Genomic DNA, 20,636 nt, shown 5'->3' with positions numbered 1-20,636 from the left:
TTTCAATACGCTAGGAAGTCAATTTCAGGTGGTTTCAAGTCGTTTTGGAGCCTCCAGCGACTTTTTGTAAATTACTGGAGCCTCCAGCAGATTTCGAAACTTGAAAAATTTCATAAATTTTAGTTCAAAGCAGAAATACATAATTTCAATACGCTAGGAAGTCAATTTCAGGTGGTTTAAAGTCGTTTTGGAGCCTCCAGCGACTTTTTGTAAATTACTGGAGCCTCCAGCAGATTTCGAAACTTGAAAAATTGCATCAATTTTAGTTGGAAAGCAGAAATACATAATTTCAATACGCTAGGAAGTCAATTTCAGGTGGTTTCAAGTCGTTTTGGAGCCTCCAGCGACTTTTTGTAAATTACTGGAGCCTCCAGCAGATTTCGAAACTTGAAAAATTTCATAAATTTTAGTTGGAAAGCAGAAATACATAATTTCAATACGCTAGGAAGTCGATTTCAGGTGGTTTCAAGTCGTTTTGGAGCCTCCAGCGACTTTTTGGAAATTACTGGAGTCTACAGCAGATTTTGAAACTTGGAAAATGTCATCAAATGTAGTTGGAAAGCAGAAATACTTAATTTCAATACGCTAGGAAGTCGATTTCTGGTGGTTTCAAGTCGTTTTGGAGCCTCCAGCGACTTTTTGTAAATTACTGGAGCCTCCAGCAGATTTCGAAACTTGAAAAATTTCATAAATTTTAGTTGAAAAGCAGAAATACATAATTTCAATACGCTAGGAAGTCAATTTCAGGTGGTTTAAAGTCGTTTTGGAGCCTCCAGCGACTTTTTGTAAATTACTGGAGCCTCCAGCAGATTTCGAAACTTAAAAAATTGCATCAATTTTAGTTGGAAAGCAGAAATACATAATTTCAATACGCTAGGAAGTCAATTTCAGGTGGTTTCAAGTCGTTTTGGAGCCTCCAGCGACTTTTTGTAAATTACTGGAGCCTCCAGCAGATTTCGAAACTTGAAAAATTTCATAAATTTTAGTTGGAAAGCAGAAATACATAATTTCAATACGCTAGGAAGTCGATTTCAGGTGGTTTCAAGTCGTTTTGGAGCCTCCAGCGACTTTTTGGAAATTACTGGAGTCTACAGCAGATTTTGAAACTTGGAAAATGTCATCAAATGTAGTTGGAAAGCAGAAATTTATAATTTCAATACGCCATGAAGTCGATGGCAGGTGGTTTTAAGTCGTTTTGGAGCCTCCAGCAGTTCTTTAAAAACTTTTATTTTTCAAAAAATTCCATAAAATCTATACAAAGTAACTTTGGCACGTACTGTGCTGAGTGAATTTTGGTTTTACAACTCCACATGATGAAATTTTGTAGAAATTTCAAGTTTCAAAAGTCTACTGGAGGCTCCAAGAATTTTCAAGACGTCGCTGGAGGCTCCTGAATGACTTAAGCTCACCAGAAGTCGACTTAATATGGAGTGCAGCTTGAATTTCGGATTTCCAACATCATTTGATGAAATTCGGTGGAAATTTCGAGTTTCAAAAATCTGCTGGAGGCTCCAGAACTGCTCAAAACGGGTTGAAACCGTTTTCAAACGATTTGGCAGGTCGAAAATAGAATATATATTAAATTTCCGCTTTCAAGGTCAATTTGGTAAAATTTGATTTTTTTTCTCATTTTTGGATTAAATTTTGATTTTCAAAAAATTCACAAAAAATCAAAAAATGCACTTCAGCAATTGTAATTTTCAAAATGACCACAATTTTGTTGGCAAGGCCATTTTTTTTGACAAGTTTGCTTTAAAATGTCCCTTAGAATGTCCCCTCTTAAGAAAAAAGGTTTCCCAGATGATTGTGTGGGGAGGGGGGCAGGGGGAGGGGATGGGGTAAAATTACTCCTATTATCATATGCCGGACTAAAACATCTAATTTCAACAAGCCAATGTGGCACTTACTGTATTCAAATCTTCGATACGAGTCATCACACCCATGGCCATCTCTCGACGATCAGCTGGCGTTTCTGGACACGGATACAGCGTTGCTCTGAATCCTTCGCAAATCTTCTTCACCCTGGTCTTGAGCTGGTCTCCTTGGAAGAAGATTATGAATACGGATTTCAGTACTTTGTCTCCCTGCAACAGAAAATTCCAACTCTCATTAGTCATCTTACCCTAATTCCATAATTATTCTAACCGCAGTTCATTAACAACTCACCGTAGACGGATCTTCCAAAGCACTATCGATTTCTGTCTGCCTCAAGAACACGTTACCGCGACAGGCTCTCCACAACATACGCTCGAACGAGGGTATCCGTTCTCTTAGAATAACGCCGGCTACAAATCTACCAAAATATACATTAAAAAACGTATTAAAAATCGTCATTATTTTCAACCATATATTTCTTCCTCAAGCATAATACAAAATTTATACGTTTATAATAATTTTTGATTTGAATTTTTTTTTTTTTCAGTTATATGAAAATTAGGGTCTACTATCCGCCGTTGTTTCTAACCAGGCCATGAGTTTCAAGCTACTTCAGATCTCACATAAATAACATAATATGTACACACACGATAGAAGAAAGAAAAAAAAAACAACATTCATAGCTAAAATACGTAAAACGCTAAAGCAACGTTGAAACGGACAAATGTCAGTCTTCGCAGTATAGGACTCGGTCGTATCAATTATTCAACTACCAGGTTGGTCAAGTCTCCTTTTTCAACGCTACAGAGTATACAGTATACAGAATCACAGACTGCAAATTCTAATTTTACGTACGTAGTTTCTACCAAATTGTGCAAAAATACCGTTATATTTTACAAATCCATGTACACAATATACTCCTTATCCCATCCAACACCCTACTCCTCCTAACTAGGTAAGTTTACATGATGATCATTGAGCTAGAACAAAGTTGAAGCTATTTTACATCAAATTCCGACGTACAACCGATATTAAATTATATACTTCATTATTAAAATCTCAATTTATACTCGATTTTAAAGAACTATGTGACCAAAAAAATAAAAGAGCCAACTCAATTGAATTAAAAACTTGATAGCTCCGTGTATTGTTCATTCATGTTGCAATTGGACATTTTTCTTGAATGAAAGTGGCTTTCCAATCCACGATGAACTTCGCACGAGATTCAAGAACGGAAATTTCCAGCCTCCTGGCGCAGAACCCGTGATTGTTCCAAAGTGAAGAAGTTACATTTTTAGTCTTCAGGAACCGCGACAGGTGGACAAATATTCCTTTGGTACCATTCACATCACGCATGCTTCGCCAGCAGATCAACAGCTTCTGCAGTATTTCATTTTTGACTCGGTTCTTATTCGATTGAGCTTCAAGGATCACTTTTCGAAATCGAAATTGAAAATTGAAAAATTGATTGATCGAAAATAGCAATTTTCGAAAAAGAAATGAAAAAATTACTTTGGCCTCAAAAAATCGATCAATCGAGTCGAAAAAAGCAATTGATTAGCGATTTTGAATCTCATGCGATTGAACATTTTTGAATTTGAAAATCAGTTTTAACTTCAAAAACGAAAATTCTAGATCAAATAATCGATCCATGATCAAAATCGATCAATCGAATCGAAAAAATGATTCACGATGTTTAATCCCATGTGATCGAACATGTTTGAAATTAAAAATCAGTTTCAGCTGCAAAAATGAAATTCCAGATCGAAAAATCGATCATGATCGAAATCGATTAATCAAATCGAAAAAATTGATTAATCGAGTTAAAAACAATCGACTAATCGAGTTGAAAACAATCGACTAATCGAATCAAAAATCGATTCATTTGAGATTTTCAATCCATAAAAAAATCAGTTTCAACACCAAAACCGAACTATCAGACCGAAAATCGATCAATAAAAAAAATCGAATAATCGAATCGAAAGAGTAGATTAGTATGCGATTTTCGATTTCATATGATCAAACACATCCGAAATGTAAAAAAATAAGTTTCGGCTTCAAACATGCATTTTTGAATTTTGAGTAAAAAAAAATGAAAAAAAATCGGTCATTATCGATAATTGATTAATCAAATCGAAAAAAATCGATCCATTGCGATTTTTCGATCACATGAGATCAAACATTTTCAAAATGAAACAATTACCTATTTCAGCCTCAAAAATTTACTTCCGGATCAAAAATCAATCATGATCTAAATTCGATTGATCATATTAAAAAAATGGAAAATCGATTAATTTGCGACTTTCGATTTCAAATGATCGAAAGAAAAATCAGTTTCAGCTACGAAAATGATAATTATTTCAAATCAAAAATCAATCATGACTAGAAATCGATTTATCGAATCGAAAAAAAATCGATTGCTTGACGATTTTCAATCACAGGTGATCGAACGTGTTTGAAATGAAAAATCAGTTTGAGCATCAAACATAAATTTCCAGATCAAAAAAACGATCATGAACAAAATCGATTAATCGAATCGAAAAAAATCGATTTACTTCGATTTTCCATCACACATGGTCAAACATTTTCGAAACGAGACAATTATTTCAGACTCGAAAATGAACTCCCAGATATAAAAAAAATTGTGATTAAAAATCGATTTATCGAATCGAAAAAAATCGACTAATTAGCGATTTCTGATTTCAAATGATCGAACATGTTCGAAATGAAAAATGAAAAATCGGTTTCAGCTTTGAAAATAATCGTTCAAATCAAAAATTAATCATGATCAAAAATCGATATATCGAATCGGAAAGAATCGATTGCTCGACGATTTTCAATCACTGGCGATCGAACGTGTTTGAAATGAAAAATCATGTTTCAGCATCAAAAATGAATTTCTAGATCAAAAATCGATCATGAACGAAATCGATTAATTGAATCGAAAAAAATCGATTTACTTCGATTTTCCATCACATATGGTCAAACATTTTCGAAATGAGACAATTATTTCAGACTCGAAAATGAACTCCCAGATATAAAAAAATTAATCGTGATCAAATATCGATTTATCGATCGAATCGAAAAAATCGATCAATTTGCGATTTTCGATTTCAAATGATCGAACATGTTCGAAATGAAAAATGAAAAATCGGTTTCAGCTTTGAAAATGATCTTTCAGATCAAAAATCAATCATGATCAGAAATAGATTAATCGAATTAAAAAAAAATCGATTAATTGACGATTTTCAATCACTGGAAACCGAACGTGTTCGAAATGAAAAATCAGTTTCACCTACAAACAATAATTTCCATTTGAAAAATCGTTCATGATCGAAAATCGATTAATCGAATCGAGAAAAATCGATTAATTGGCGATTTTCAACCTTTTGTAATATTGAACATGTTTGAAATGAGATATCAGTTTGAGCCTCATGAATTTCGAAATCAAAAAGGTTGGTCAAGACCAAAAATCGATTAATCGAATCGACAAAATCGACTCATTGTGAATTTCGATCTCATGTGATGAAATATGTTTGAAATGAAAAATCACTTTCAGCGTCAAAAACGAACTTCCGGTTCAAAAAATTTGTCGTAATCGATAATCGATTAATCGAATCGAAAAAATCGACTTATCGTGAATTTCAATCTCGTAATGATTGAATATGTTCGAAATGAAAAATCACTTTCAGCGTCAAAAACGAACTTCCGGTTTAAAAAATTGGTCATAATCGATAATCGATCAATCGAATTGAAAAAATCGACTTATCGTGAGTTTCGATCTTGTAATGATCGAATATGTTCGAAATGAACAATCAGTTTCAGCGTCAAAAACGAACTTTCTGTTTAAACAAAATCGGTCATTATCGATAATCGATTAATCGAATCGAAAAAATCGATCCATTACGATTTTCTATCTCAAACGATCGAACATGTTCAAAATGAAAAATCAATTTTAGCCTCAAACATAAACCATACGATCAAAAATCACTCAAAATCAGTCATGATCGAAAATTGATCGATTAAACGCCAGTAATCGATTCATTTTATCGATCAACTTTGAAATAGACGAACAAAAATTGCATTTTAAACTCAAACAGCGATATTTTGAAAATCGATTTCCTATTTTGTTCACGAGTGACCAATATTTTCAAGTCTTTTAATAGGAAAAATCCAACTGAAATTTGAATTTTTTTTCCTTCAAAAATCAATATTTTTGATCGATTGATTTTATTTGTATGTAGTTCGATTAATCGACTTTCGATCTGAGAGATCTATTCTTCAAAACAAAATTGATTTTTTATTTCAGGCATGATCAAACATGGGGATCAAACAATTGCAAAATCGACTGGTGATCGAGAGGTCTATTTTTGAGGCTGAAAATAATTTGTCATTTCAACTACCTTAAAAACTCACAATCAGCTTTGAGCTTTTCAAACTTCAAATCTCCTCATTCGATCGTCTATTAACAAGCTTGCTCAAAATACATCTCGTTCTGAGATTCGAATACATATTACATGCTTGCGGGCATTCGTGTAAACATAACAAAAATTCAGTTAGCAAGTCACACGTGACACAGAGTTGAACAAGGCGCTTAATTTAAAAAATTACACAAAATGGTACCGACCTTTGAGCCAAATTTGAACCCTCGCTCGATTACAAAATATACTTACATATTTAATTCCACACTTAAAAACTAAACATATAGAAAAATTCAGACGTTCGACAATTGAAAAAAAAATTGTGTATGTACAAAACAATACACTTGGCAAAGTGATAGGCGCTATAAGGCTCAGTGTATATGATACATGGGCAAAATATAGAAAACACGTGTTCAAAGGATTAGAAAAACAAAAATAAAACAGGTTACAGACCGACTGACAAATAGACGGCCAAATTTTTGGTATACTCTCACTTTACCGACAGGGCATTTAAATACGTCACTGAAAAATAATCGTTCACCAGGTATAAACAAACCACAAAAATGGGCACAATAAATTAATCACCGAGCCTAAAATTATTACCTTCGTATATATTGTATAAAAATACACATTCGCTTATTAGAGCAACTTGCAAATAGGCAACCAGCCACACATATTCTGAGCATCTTACGTTTTATAAGGTTTTTTTTCAAATGCTCAGAGATTAGCTTAATACACACATTCACATACGTATCGAGTATTTTTTTTTTTAAACATTCAGCGTTATAAGTAAGTAAATATCTTTCATCGTCGCCATAAATACGATTTTGAGAAAGAGGAAGAATTTCAGAGAGTAAAACAAGAGAGAAAAAAAATTGTAGCGAGAAAAAAATAGTGTCAACTTACCCAAGCTGAACAGGCCCCGCTCCGGTTTGTCGAGCAATAGAGTCATCCGTGATTAATGCACGTGTCATCGACTCGGTTGGGTGAAAACCACCCTCTTGCTATACCATTAAGGTCACAACATAAAACGTCAAGTATTATATGACAAAATTTGTAAATAAAAAAAAAAAAAACAACAAAAACAAAAGCAAAGTCTTATGAAAAATAAGTATGCATTAGAAAATAAAGCTTAGTGCATTTGAGAAATCAAAAATATAGACACGGTTTTGCAAATTGAGAACAACGTAAGATAGAGGAAAGGAAATCGGGATTGATCACTCAGGAAAATTAGCATCGTTCCATGGTGCATAACGAGATATACATGCTATCAGTGCAGCCTGTATTTTAGTTCTATCAATCTTTACTTTCATTTCGTCGTTGTTCGATGATTCCATAAATCCAAAATTACTCGTAATTTACCAACATCATTCGTAATTCACCAAAATTACCCATAATTTTTCAAAAATTATCCATAAGATTTGATTTCACATTTCGAACATGATCGATCACATGAGATACTAAGATCGCAAATGAATCGATTTTAGTTCGATGTTTCATCGGAAAGTTTACTTTTAAATTTCAATGCCAACAATTTGGGTACCTATTCAATTTTTTGATTACTTTACCAAAAGGACTTCAACCTCAAAAAAAACTTCTCAGTAAAAAATCGATCATGACCAAAAATCAAAACTTGAAAATCGAATCTCAAAAATCGATCATGATCGAAAATCATAACTTGAAAATCGAATCTCAAAAATTGATCGCAATCGAAAATCAAAATTTGAAAATCGAATCTCGAAAATCGATTACGATCGAAAATCGAATCTCAAAAATCGATTACGATCGAAAATCGAATCTAAAAATCGATTACGATCGAAAATCGAATCTCAAAAATCGAATTTCGAAATTCGATTTTTTTACGATTTTAGAATCTCATGAGATCGATTATGTTCAAAATAAAAAAATCGATTTTAGCCTCAAAAATTAAATAATAAAATTTTCAAATTGTTCGATGATTTTTTTATTCCAAATGATGATCAATCATGTATAAAATGAAAAATCAACTTAGGTCAGAAAAAGACTTCTCAATCAAAATTCAACCACAATCTAAATTGGAACAATTGTACAATCAATCACGATCAAATTGAAAAATCTAACTCAGAAATAACCCTCTAGATCAAAAATCAATTATGATCGGAAATCAAACTCTAAAAATCGACCAATTTGCAATTTTCGCATCTCATACGATCGATTATGTTCGAAATGAAAAAAATCAATTTTAGCCCCAAAAATAGACTTCTCGATCAAAACTCGATCACAATCGAAAATCGAATAATCGAATCTTAAAATTGATTTACTCGCGATTTTTTGGTCATAATAAGATCAAGATCAATCATGAAAACAAAAAAAAAAAAACCGAACTCAGGAAAAAATCTGTCGAAAAAAATCGATTATGATCGGAAATCGAACTTCAAAAATCGATTATTTCGCGATTTCTGCATCTCATTGGATCGACTATGTTCGAAATGAAAAAAAATCAAATTTCAACCTTGAAAATGGAATATTCCGCCAAAAATCGATCATGATCGAAAACTAGATCTCGATAATCAAACAATCGAATCCTCATTATTCCTCAATCAAAATCAAACATTGACCTTTTTGACCTCAAAAATAAACTTCTCGATTACGTTCAAAATGAAAAAATCAACTTTTGCCCCAAAAATAGACTTTTCGATCAAAAGTCGACCACAATCGAAAATCGAATAATCGAAACATCGCGATAAAAATGAAAAACTGAACTCGCAAATAAACTTCTCGATCAAAAATCGATTATAATCGAAAATCGAACCTTAAAAATCGAACAATCTAATCCTCATTAATCTTAATCGAAATCAAGAATCGACTTTTAACCTCAAAAATCCGACTTTTTGATCAAAACTCGATCACAATCGAAAATCGAATAATTCAATTTTAAAATCGATCAACTCGTGATTTTTCTATCATAATCAGACATAATCAAAATGAAAAATTCAACTCAGAAATGAACCACTCGATCAAAACACGACAATAATCGAAAATTGAACTCTAAAAATCGATCAATTTGCGGTTTTTGCATCTCGTATGATCGATCATGTTCGAAATAAAGGAATCAAATTTCAACCCGAATAATGGGCTTTTTCGCCAAAATCGATCATGATCGAAAATCAAGCCTAAAAAATTGAACAATCGAATCCTCATTATTCTCAATCGAAATCAAAAATCGAATAATTCAATTTTAAAATCGATTAACTCGAAATTTTTTTATCATAATCAATCATGATCAAAAATGAAAAATTCAACTCAGAAATAAACCACTCTATCAAAAATCGATTATGATTGAAAATCTAACTCTAAGAATCGATCAGTTTGCGATTTTCGCATCTCATATGATCGATCAAGTTCGAAATAAAAGAATCAAACACCGTATCACTGTAATAATGGGCTTTTTCGTCAAAATCGTTCATGATCGAAAATCGAGCCTCAAAAACCGAACAATCGAATCCTCATTATTCTCAATCAAAATCAAAAATCGACTTTTCGATTAAAACTCGATCACAATCGATAATCGAATACTTCAATTCTAAAATCGATTAACGTACGATTTTTCTATCATAATCAATCATGATCAAAAAAACGAAAAATTAAACTCAGAAATAAACCATTCGATCGAAAATCGATTATGATCGGAAATGTAATTCTAAAAAAGGATTAATTTGCGATTTTCACATCTCTTATGATCGATTACGTTAGAAATGAGAAAAAACAAATTTCAACCTTAAAAGTGAACTTTTCTGCCAAAAATAGATCTTGATCGAAAATCGAACAATCGAATCCTCATTATTCTCAATCGAAATCAAAAATCGACTTTTAACCTCAAAAGTAGACTTTTCAATCAAAACTCGATCACAATCGATAATCGAAAAATTCAATTTTATAATCGATTAACTCGCAATTTTTTAATCATTCATAATCAATCAAGATCAAAATGAAAAATTCAACTCTAAAATAAACCATTCGATCAAAAATCGATTATTATCGGAAATGTAATTCTAGAAATCGATTAATTTGCGATTTTCACATGTCTTATGATCGATCACGTTAGAAATGAGAAAAAACAAATTTCAACCTTAAAAGTGAACTTCTCTGCCAAAAATCGATCTTGATCGAAAATCGAACAATCGAATCCTCGTTATTTTCAATCGAAATCAAAAATCGACTTTCAACCTCAAAAGTAGACTTTTCGATCAAAACTCGATCACAATCGATAATCGAAAAATTTAATTTTATAATCGATTAACTCGCAATTTTTGATCATTCATAATTAATCATGATCAAAATGAAAAATTCAACTCTAAAATAAACCATTCGATCAAAAATCGATTATGATCGAAAATGTAATTCTAAAAATCGATTGTTTGCGATTTTTACATCTCCTATGATCGATTGCATTGGAAATAAAAAAAAAACAGACTTTTCTGCCATAAATCGATCTTGATCGAAAATCGAACAATCGAATCTTTCTCATTATTCTCAATCGTTCAACCTTAAAAGTGAACTTTTCTGCCAAAAATCGATCTTGATCGAAAATCGAACAATCGGATCCTCGTTATTCTCAATCGAAATCAAAAATCGACTTTCAACCTCAAAAGTAGACTTTCCGATCAAAACTCGATCAAAACTCGATCACAATCGATAATCGAAAAATTCAATTTTATAATCGATTAACTCACAATTTTTTGATCATTCATAATCAATCATGATCAAAATGAAAAATTCAACTCTAAAATAAACCATTCGATCAAAAATCGATTATGATCGAAAATGTAATTCTAAAAATCGTTTTTTTGCGATTTTTACATCTCCTATGATCGATTGCGTTGGAAATGGAAAAAAAACAGTCTTTTCTGCCGAAAATCGATCTTGATCGAAAATCGAATAATCGAATCTTTGTCATTATTCTCAATCGAAATTAAAAATCTACTTCAACCTCAAAAATAGACTTTACAATCATGTTCAAAAATCGATCATGATCGAAAATCGAGTCTCAAAAATCGAAAAATCGAATCATCACTATATTCTCAATCGAAATCAAAAATCGACTTTCAACCTCAAAAATCGACTTATCGATTCTCGATCATGTTGAAAATAGAAAAAAAAAACAATTCTACCCCCCCCCCCCACCAATAATCACAAATAAATCGATTTTAATTTTCGATCGCGATCGATTTTTGAACACAGGGGTATCTTTTTGAGGGTAAAATTAATTTTTCAATTTCGAACATAATCCATCATTTAGGATCAAATGATCTCAAATACACGTACGAGTATAGATTTCAAAGTTCGATTATTCGATTTTCGATCATTATCGATTTATTATCATGAGATCACGACATCTAAAGGAAAATTACGTGATGGAAAGGAAGGGCAAAAAGAGGTACAGAACAAAATACCGTAAATTTACACGTGATTGTATGTAAAATGATGGAAAAATTGACGTTCACGATATTATATACACTTCGCTTTATATAGTATCTCTATATGTAGCTAATCTATTAAAGTGAAACAAAAGCCTATAAAAATGCTACACAGTGTGCTACGTAAAGTATCCAAGCACGGTGCTACGACAATTACATTACTACATACGAGACGTAGTACATACGTTCAAGTACAACATACACAAGTGCATAATCAGTACGTATACTATAGTGGTGTTAATTTAGTTAGGTGATGTACACACATATTAGCTAAATTAGTGTGATAGACGAGTAAATAGATAAGATACGTATGCGAAGCTCGAATATACCAGTCACAATAGATACGAGTAAAAAATACAACTAGAGTGTGTTAGAGAACCCAAAGAATAAAATGAGAAAAACCACGAAAAAAATACACGTAAAAAAACACATACATACAAACATGAAAGTGTACCTACACATATGTTATAGCCACAACGAATACTACAAAAATAATAGATAAAATCGTATTAATTAATAATACAAATAAAGACACACAGACAAAAGCTAAGCTGAAGGAAGCACGTATTACGTATTAAGTAAGTGTACAGGTCTATAGTAGAGTAATTGAATTATTAGTCAACGAAAAAAAAAAAAATAGAGAAAAATTGTTAGCAAAATTAAGTACCAGTGGAATAGTATTGTAAGTAGTAGAATAGTATAGTATTCAGATTAATTATGTAAAGTAGAAACCCATGGCCATGTGTTCGAGTTAAATGTGTGCGGTGGTTGATTTAATTACTTATTTAATTTGTAGTATAAAAAACACTATTTATAGGTGAGTGAAAAACTTCTCACGCACACACACACACAAATACAGACTCGGTGAAAATCACCGCAGCCAGCGTCGAAAATTCGGCAGAAAAATACCCCTGAGATTACACCCTCGACTCTGAACGAGGTAAGTTGTAATAGTTTGTTGTAGAAAGGGGGGAAAAAATTACTAAAAGAGAATAAAAAAAAATTGAAAAAATTAGCTAAAAAAGTATTATCAATTGTTATGTACTTCGTACCCCAATTTTAACGACTGCTGTCCACCGGCCCGAAGTCCTTCCTCTCCGAGTAACGAGACGTGTTCCTCCTCCCGACTAGGATCAGTCATCTGCGCATAGTGATTCGAATCTCCCTCATAATCCTGGCAACATACCCATACCAAAAAAACACACCACGCACCGCGCCACGCAGACACCACACCCGCACCATTGTTAGAGAGTAAAAAAAGAAAAAAGAAAAATGCAGCTTGGATACGCGAGCATAATATGTACTTATAAGCTTAGGCTACAATTCTCGATCAAGTGATGGACGATGAGATAGGTATTTTTTTTTGCCAAGTTTCAGTGAGCGAAATTATACGTATAAGAAAAGAGCGTGATAAAAGTATACAAAAGTACGCAGAAGGTACACGTACGAGGGGATAAAATTCGACAGGTATGATCAAGAATATGCTCTACGAAGGATGCGAAATATACGAGTACAACTCAATTTACTTATAAGCGTTTGAAAAAAATAGGATTCGATGTAAAATGAAGGAAGGAATTTCTACGTCAAATCAAAAGTGCTATAATATCCAAAATGGTAGAAAGAAACTGTAGCGTAAGCTGGCGGTCTAAAAGAATAAGCTAGAAATTAAAATTATTATAACTACAAAAAAATAAACATAAAAAATAGTGAAACGTGATGAAAAATGAGTAAAATGATGTATGTAATATTCTATACGCATGTACTTGAATAAATGATCGAAAAGAAAAAAAAACTAAGCGCAGTTCTCTTTCTAAAGCATGTGTCACTCTAATTCAAGAAAAAAAAAGTCCTCTCAGTTCCAGATTAACAACTTGAATACCCCCCCCCCATTAAAAAAATATTTTTTCGAAGTTACGCTACTCGAAATTGCTCAACCCCTAGTTGATCACTGATCCCTTCATGAGACGAATTAATGGGGGGGGGGGGGGGATTTTTGCAATATCTTGAAGAGTTATGGGCTCAGAATTGATTTCACAGGACCAATGTGGGTTAAAATCTGATTCAAAAATGTAAAAATTGCCACAAAAACTGAAAAAAAATCAAAATTTGACAAAAAGAGAACTTTTTGAGCAGGCAGGACTTTTTTTGACAATTGTGCTAAAAGTGCACAGTTTGTGACTATTTTACCAAAAATTGACGCTTTTTGAGATTTCCCCCTAACCTATGTAACCTAACCTAACCATTCACCATGTTGTGGTGATTTTTTTATTGACAATTGTACCAAAAGTGCACAATTCTTGATTATCTTGGAAAAAATTGACGCTTTTTTGACATACTTCTCCGCCCCCCCCCCCCCCACCAAATGATACTCTCTGAAAGTTTTGACAAAAAAACAGGGATTTTTTATTTTTCGACAATTTTGGCAAAAACCTGATTTTTTGGTCAATCTTGAAGAAATTGATGCTTTTAGACAGTCTTCTCCGCCCCCTCCCCCCAATGATACTCTCTTGACAGTTTTGACAAAAAACAGGGATTTTTTTGACAATTTCGGCAAAAAGCTGATTTTTTGGGCAATCTTGGTCAGAAAAGGACCGTTTGACAGTTCTGGAAAAAATTAACCTCTTTTGACAATTTTACCAAAAATTTGACACTTTTTGACAATTTTTACAGATATGGACTTTTTTTGACAATTGTACCTAGAGTGGACAATTCTTGATTATCTTGGAAAAAATTTACGCTTTTTGACATTCTTCTCTCCCACCCTTCCCCCCCCCCAAATGATACTCTCTGACAGTTTTGACAAAAAACAGGGATTTTTTTGACAATTTCGGCAAAAACCTGATTTTTTGGGCAATCTTGGTCAGAAAAGGACCGTTTGACAGTTCTGGAAAAAATTAACCTCTTTTGACAATTTTACCAAAAATTTGACACTTTTTGACAATTTTTACAGATATGGACTTTTTTTTGACAATTGTACCTAAAGTGGTCAATTCTCGATTACTTTGGAAAAAATTGACGCTTTTAGACAGTCTTCTCCGCCCCCTCCCCCCAAATGATACTCTCTGACAGTTTTGACAAAAAACAGGGATTTTTTGACAATTTTGGCAAAAACTTGATTTTTTTGGGCAATCTTGGTCAGAAAAGGACCGTTTGACAATTCTGGAAAAAATTAATCTCTTTTGACAATTTTACCAAAAATTGACACTTTTTGACAATTTTACCAAAAATTGACACTTTTTGACAATTTTACCAAAAATTGATAGTTTTTGACAATTTTTACAGATCCATGGACTTTTTTGGACTATTGTACCAAAAGTGGTCAATTCTTGATTATTTTGTTGAATATTGACGCTGTTTGACATTTTTCCAGCACCCCCCCCCCCCCGAAATGATACCTACTCTTTGACAATTTCGGCAAAAACCTGATTTTTTTGGGCAATCTTGGTCAGAAAAGGACTGTTTGACAATTCTGGGAAAAATTAACCTTTTTTGACAATATTACCATAGATTGACACTTTTTGACAATTATACCAAAAATTGACACTTTTTGACAATTTTACTAAAAATTCACACTTTTTGACAATTTTACCAAAAATTCACACTTTTTGACAATTTTACCAAAAATTGATAGTTTTTGAAATTTGTTTACAGATATGGACTTTTTTGGACAATTGTACCAAAAGTGGTCAATTCTTGATTATTTTGTTGAATATTGGCGCTGTTCGACATTTTTCCAGCAGCCCCCCCCCCCTCCGAAATGATACCTACTCTCTGACAATTTTGGCAAAAACCTGATTTTTTGGGCAATCTTGGACAGAAAATAACTGTTTGACAATAATTCTGGAAAAAAATTAACCTTTTTTGACAATGTTACCATAGATTGACACTTTTTGACAATTTTACCAAAAATTGACTGTTTTTGACAATTTTTACAGATATGGACTTTTTTTTGACAATTGTACTGAAAGTGATCAATTCTTGATTATTTTGTTAAAAATTGACGCTTTTTGACATAAACCTGATTTTTTGGGCAATCTTGGTCAGAACAAGACTATTTGACTATTCTGGAAATAATTAACCTCTTTTGACAATTTTACCAAAAATTGATAGTTTTTGACAATTTTTACAGATATGGACTTTTTTGGACAATTGTACCAAAAGTGGTCAATTCTTGATTATTTTGTTAGAAATTGAAGCTTTCTGACATTCTTCCTGCCCCCTCCCCCCTCAAAATTATATCTACTCTTTGACAGTTTTGACAAAAACAGTAATTTTTTGACAATTTTGACAAAACCCTGATTTTTTGGTCAATCTTGATCAGAAAAGAACTGTTTGACAATTCTGGAAAAAATTAACCTCTTTAGACAATTTTACCAAAAATTGACACTTTTTGATGATTTTTACAGAAATGGACTTTTTTAGACAATTGTGCTCTTGACTATTTTGTTTAAGGTTGATGCTTTTTGACATTTTTTCTCTTCCCAAAAAATTGACACTTTGTGTTTATAAAAACCCACATTTTGAACCAATACTGAATTTTAGCAAATTTGCAGTTTTGTACCTCCTGTTTGGGGATATATTTTGGGATCTGGGGTCATATGGTCTTCAACAATTCGAATCGGCTCCTTCAAAACCCCACTTTTTGATACCCATACGTATTTTTTGAAAATTTTCGGTTTTGATCCTCTCCTCCTGACTCCCGAGGCCAATTTTAGGGTTCGAAGGTCAAATAACCTTTGAAAATGAATTTTGCTTTTTTAAAAACCCACATTTTGGTAACAATATTATTACGATAATAGAGTTTTTACCTCTTCTTTGGGTCTTATTTGGGAGGGAGGGAGGGAGGGAGGGAGGGAGGGGGGGGGGGGTGTCAAATCGTTTTCAAAAACGAATTTTGCTCTTTCAAAAACCCACATTTTGGTAACAATATTATTAAGATAAAGAAATTTTTCGAGTTTTTAACCTCTTCTTTGGGTCTTATTTGGAAGGGAGGAATGGGGAGGGGGGGGTCAAATCGGTTTCAAAAATGAATTTTGCTCTTTCAAAAACCCACATTTTGGTAACAATATTACAATATACAATTTTTTTTGGGTTTTTACCACTTCTTTGGGTCTTATTTGGGGGGGGGGGGGGTCAAATCCTCTTCAAAAATGAATTATGCTCTTTCATATACTCACATTTTGGTAACGATATTACGATATTGAATTTTTTTGGTTTTTTACCTCTTCCTTGAGGCTTATAAGGGGGGGGGGGGGCTGGGGTCAAATCGTCTTCAAAAATGAATTCTGCTCCTTAAAAAACCCACATTTTGATACCAATATTGTACTTTTTGAAAATTTTCAGTTTTGTATCCCCATTTCTCAAATTTTCTGAATACATATTTTTCGATATTTAAATTTTCTTTTAGAACATATTTAGTGGTTTGGGGTCAAATGCTCTACAAAAATAAATCCTGCTATTTCAAAAACTCACATTTCAGTTTCGAACCTAACCCAAAATTTTCAAAAAATACGAGACTGGTTCAAAATGTGTGTTTTTTAAAAGGATTATAGAATTTATTTTTGAAGATCATTTGATTCCAGACAATAAAAAATGAGTCTTATGGCGGGGGGGGGGGGGGCAAAAATGTTCAAAAAATACAAGAAAATATTTTACACTGTTGAGTTTTTAAGAAGTAAAATACATTTTCGAAAACGATTTGGCTCCAACCTGCAAATGGAGCCTCTACAGGGGGAATTGACCAAAAAAAATTTAAAAAATGAAAAAATTGAGGCCTTTGAAAAATTTTCTATTCCTTGTCGAAACCCATTTTGAATGACCTCCGTTTTCCAAGAAAAAGCCTTCATCAGCCCCCCCCCCCCCTCCTCTAAACAAAGTAAATCCAAGATGATGAATTTTTTTGAAAAATAATCCCTTTTTTTAAAACAAATTTTCTTGGTCTTCCGAAAAATCCTCCAGAAGTTGACAAAAATTCCAAAAACAAAATAATAATGAAAAATTCAAGTCTCGACAATTTTTTAAGAAAATTTCCTATTTTTTTTTGTTGAAAATTTTCCACCTCTATGTAAGATTTTTCCTAAATAATCCATTAAAAAAATGTCGTGGTCTTTCAAAAAATGTTGGTCACTTTGCTGAAACCCCCCTCTCGAAAGTACCAAAAAATTCAAAAAAAAAAAAAAAAGAGCGTCAAGTCTCCTCTTTGAGAAAAGATTTTCAAATCATGGATAAGTTTTTCTCTCAAGTTAACTCGATGTTTAGAATTCTAAAATTTCAAAAGTCTGAAGACTGAATTGAAAAATATTCAAAAAATCATAGGACCTCTCCTCCCCACCCCACAAAACAATCGTTGAAAAATTGTGGTGGTCTTGAAGCTGTTGAGTAAGGAATCAGTGCAGTAAAAATAAAAAAAAATTCAGCAAAATCGAAAAACACGACATCGAAACTTTGATCGAAAGACGTTGATTCTTGATTATTTTATTAAAAGTTGACTCTTTTTGACATTTTTCCAGCCCCCCCCCCAAAAAAAGATACTCTTTGACAGTTTCGACAAAAAACAGGTATTTTTAGACAATTTTGGCAAAAACCTGATTTTTAGGCAATGTTGATCAGAAGAAGACTGTTTGAAAATTCTGGAAAAAATTAACCTCTTTTGACAATTTTACCAAAAATTCACACTTTTTGACAATTTTATAAAAAATTGACAGTTTTAGACAAAGAGCGAAATAATAACGAAAAAAAAAACCATCGACGCCAAAAACACGATGAAAATTTCTAAAATTCCAGTAACATCGAACTGACTACTTCAAACTTCGATAATACGAATTAAAATTTTACCAACGAAGTGCAATCGATCCAATTCCATACATTTTTAACCCAAATAGGAAATTTTCAATTTAAATTTCTCGTCATTAATTATATAATAATAAACAACGAATTTAAAATACTCGTATAAAATCGATATCGTTGAAAATTTGATAACAATTCCACCGAAGAATGAATATGACTCATGTTTGGGAAAACCGACACAATCAGATGATCTGTTTCAACGCGAACGTTATCCCTTCGATAAAACGAATTAAAACCTGTACTTTGCACAAAAACATCGAACTTTACGAATTCCACCCTTCTAAAATTTGAAACACGAGTTATTCTGCGATGAAAATAAGCAACAGGTACCCAAGATTACAAAAATCTCCTCCCACTATCATTATTAATCGATCAATCCCAACTTTAAACTTTTCAATTCAACACTATCTCGAATTAGCTATCAAATAAAGCAAGCAACCAGTGATAGAAAAAAAATCTCGAAATGAAAAAATGAAAATAATATTTAAAATGAAACCCGACACAAGCTCGATAAATATACAACGTTGCTCTAAACGTCATAAAGGGAGCAATAACGTACGTAAAAACAAGTTCTATGTAATGTACTTCTACAGCTGAACTGGACAATACTAACGACAACAACTCTGCCTTGCAAGCTTTCTATTTTTTTAGAAATCTACTCTACATAGGTATAAATTCTCTCTAAAATCTGTACAAGGTGTAAAAACTCGATAATGGAGAAAATAAAGCTCATCACGATGAAGAGGTGAAGAGATGTAAGGCGAAGCTCAAAGGCATTTTTTTCAGTCAACCATGTTGCCAGGTATAATAATAAAAATCACAATCGTCATGTATGGTTAAAAAATGGTATGGTAATATGTAAGAGATATCGTACGTAATATAAACCTAAACGTTGAAATAAAACCATTAATAATGTAAATAAAATTCAATTCAAATCACGTAACTATTTCAAAAAAAAAAATGTGAAGTTAAAGCAACACAAAGCTTTAACATTCGTTCTATTTAAAAAAAAAAAAGCTATCGATTCTAACGTTTGAAAATGAAAAAAAAAAAGTCCTACAACTAAGACCTATTTTAAACGTTGAACTGCGCTAAGTCAACTGTGTAGCTTTCCATTGTTTCACACACGAAAACATAGTAAATAATATTTAATAATAATAATGGTATAATAATGATAACGATAGATTATTCATCGTAATCGAAATATTTTCATGTTGATACGTACCTCGTCGAAAAACACTTGGGTTTTACGTAAGATATGTTTCAATTCGGTAAGCTCGAGAAAATTCCTTTTTAAAGCTTCGGCGTTATGGTTTACTTCTCTTAATTCGTTTTCTAGTTTTTCAAACGTGGCCTGAAAGCAAATGTAAAAAGAACCGTCGAATGAACTATGTAATTTCAGGTGTACGATGACTGAAGAGATACATCGTACGATATAGTTACCTCTAAATCGATCATTTCTCTGGGTTGAGGAGCTTCGGGACTTTCGCCAGTGTCTAGCATCGGGATACCATCCTTTTTGATTTCTTTCTCCAAGTATCGAAGTTTTCGTTCCATTTCGTCGCATCTTCGAACCTCGTTGACGAACTTCCTTTGGAATACGTTCACGTCCGGATTCAACTACACAAACCGAGAGAGAATTGTTAATCAAAATGAACACCTGGTTACCTCTACCCTGATGCAAGTACCACAGGGCGGATTCGAGCACATCGTGGTTGATTGTAATGCAAAGTGGTGAATAAGGCGTAGCCCTTATACTTACATCTCGAAATTGAACAAGGCCGAGTTCTCCGAGCTCCGAAACACAAGCATATGCGGCTTCACTTTGAAGAAAAAGCTGACATAAAGTCATCTCTTCGCTGCGAAAGAGAGACCCCATTTTGGAAAACTTCCCTCGACTGTTTCACTATAATTAGGATGGTTTTACCGTCACATAAATCCGTCAGCAAGGATAGTCTACAATTAGTTATCTAAAAGGAAAGATAAACGAAACTAATTCGCGTTACAACGTTATCAGCCTCACCCACTTCTTCGTAAT

General features: G+C 32.8%; 1 protein-coding gene across 3 annotated transcripts in view; it reads right to left on the bottom strand.

Moving 5' to 3' along the window:
• LOC135839433 (V-type proton ATPase 116 kDa subunit a 1-like) overlaps positions 1-20,636 on the bottom strand; it is a 30,339-nt gene extending 9,703 nt beyond the window's left edge. Inside the window, exons 1-6 of one of the 3 annotated variants that reach the window (XM_065355453.1) lie at positions 20,361-20,636; positions 20,042-20,218; positions 19,824-19,952; positions 12,805-12,926; positions 2,167-2,293; positions 1,908-2,084 (exon numbers count right to left, since the gene is read on the bottom strand). In XM_065355453.1, the coding sequence (XP_065211525.1) occupies positions 1,908-2,084; positions 2,167-2,293; positions 12,805-12,926; positions 19,824-19,952; positions 20,042-20,218; positions 20,361-20,477 (849 nt within the window). In that variant the 5' untranslated portion in view covers positions 20,478-20,636. Of the gene's footprint in view, positions 1-1,907; positions 2,085-2,166; positions 2,294-7,202; positions 7,301-12,804; positions 12,927-19,823; positions 19,953-20,041; positions 20,219-20,360 lie in introns of all 3 variants that reach the window. The other 2 variants (XM_065355466.1, XM_065355457.1) reach the window with 2 other exon arrangements.

The sequence above is a fragment of the Planococcus citri genome, chromosome 1, assembly GCF_950023065.1.
Source record: "Planococcus citri chromosome 1, ihPlaCitr1.1, whole genome shotgun sequence".
Lineage (NCBI taxonomy): Eukaryota > Metazoa > Arthropoda > Insecta > Hemiptera > Pseudococcidae > Planococcus > Planococcus citri.
This window is presented reverse-complemented; position numbering and strand designations above follow the sequence as displayed.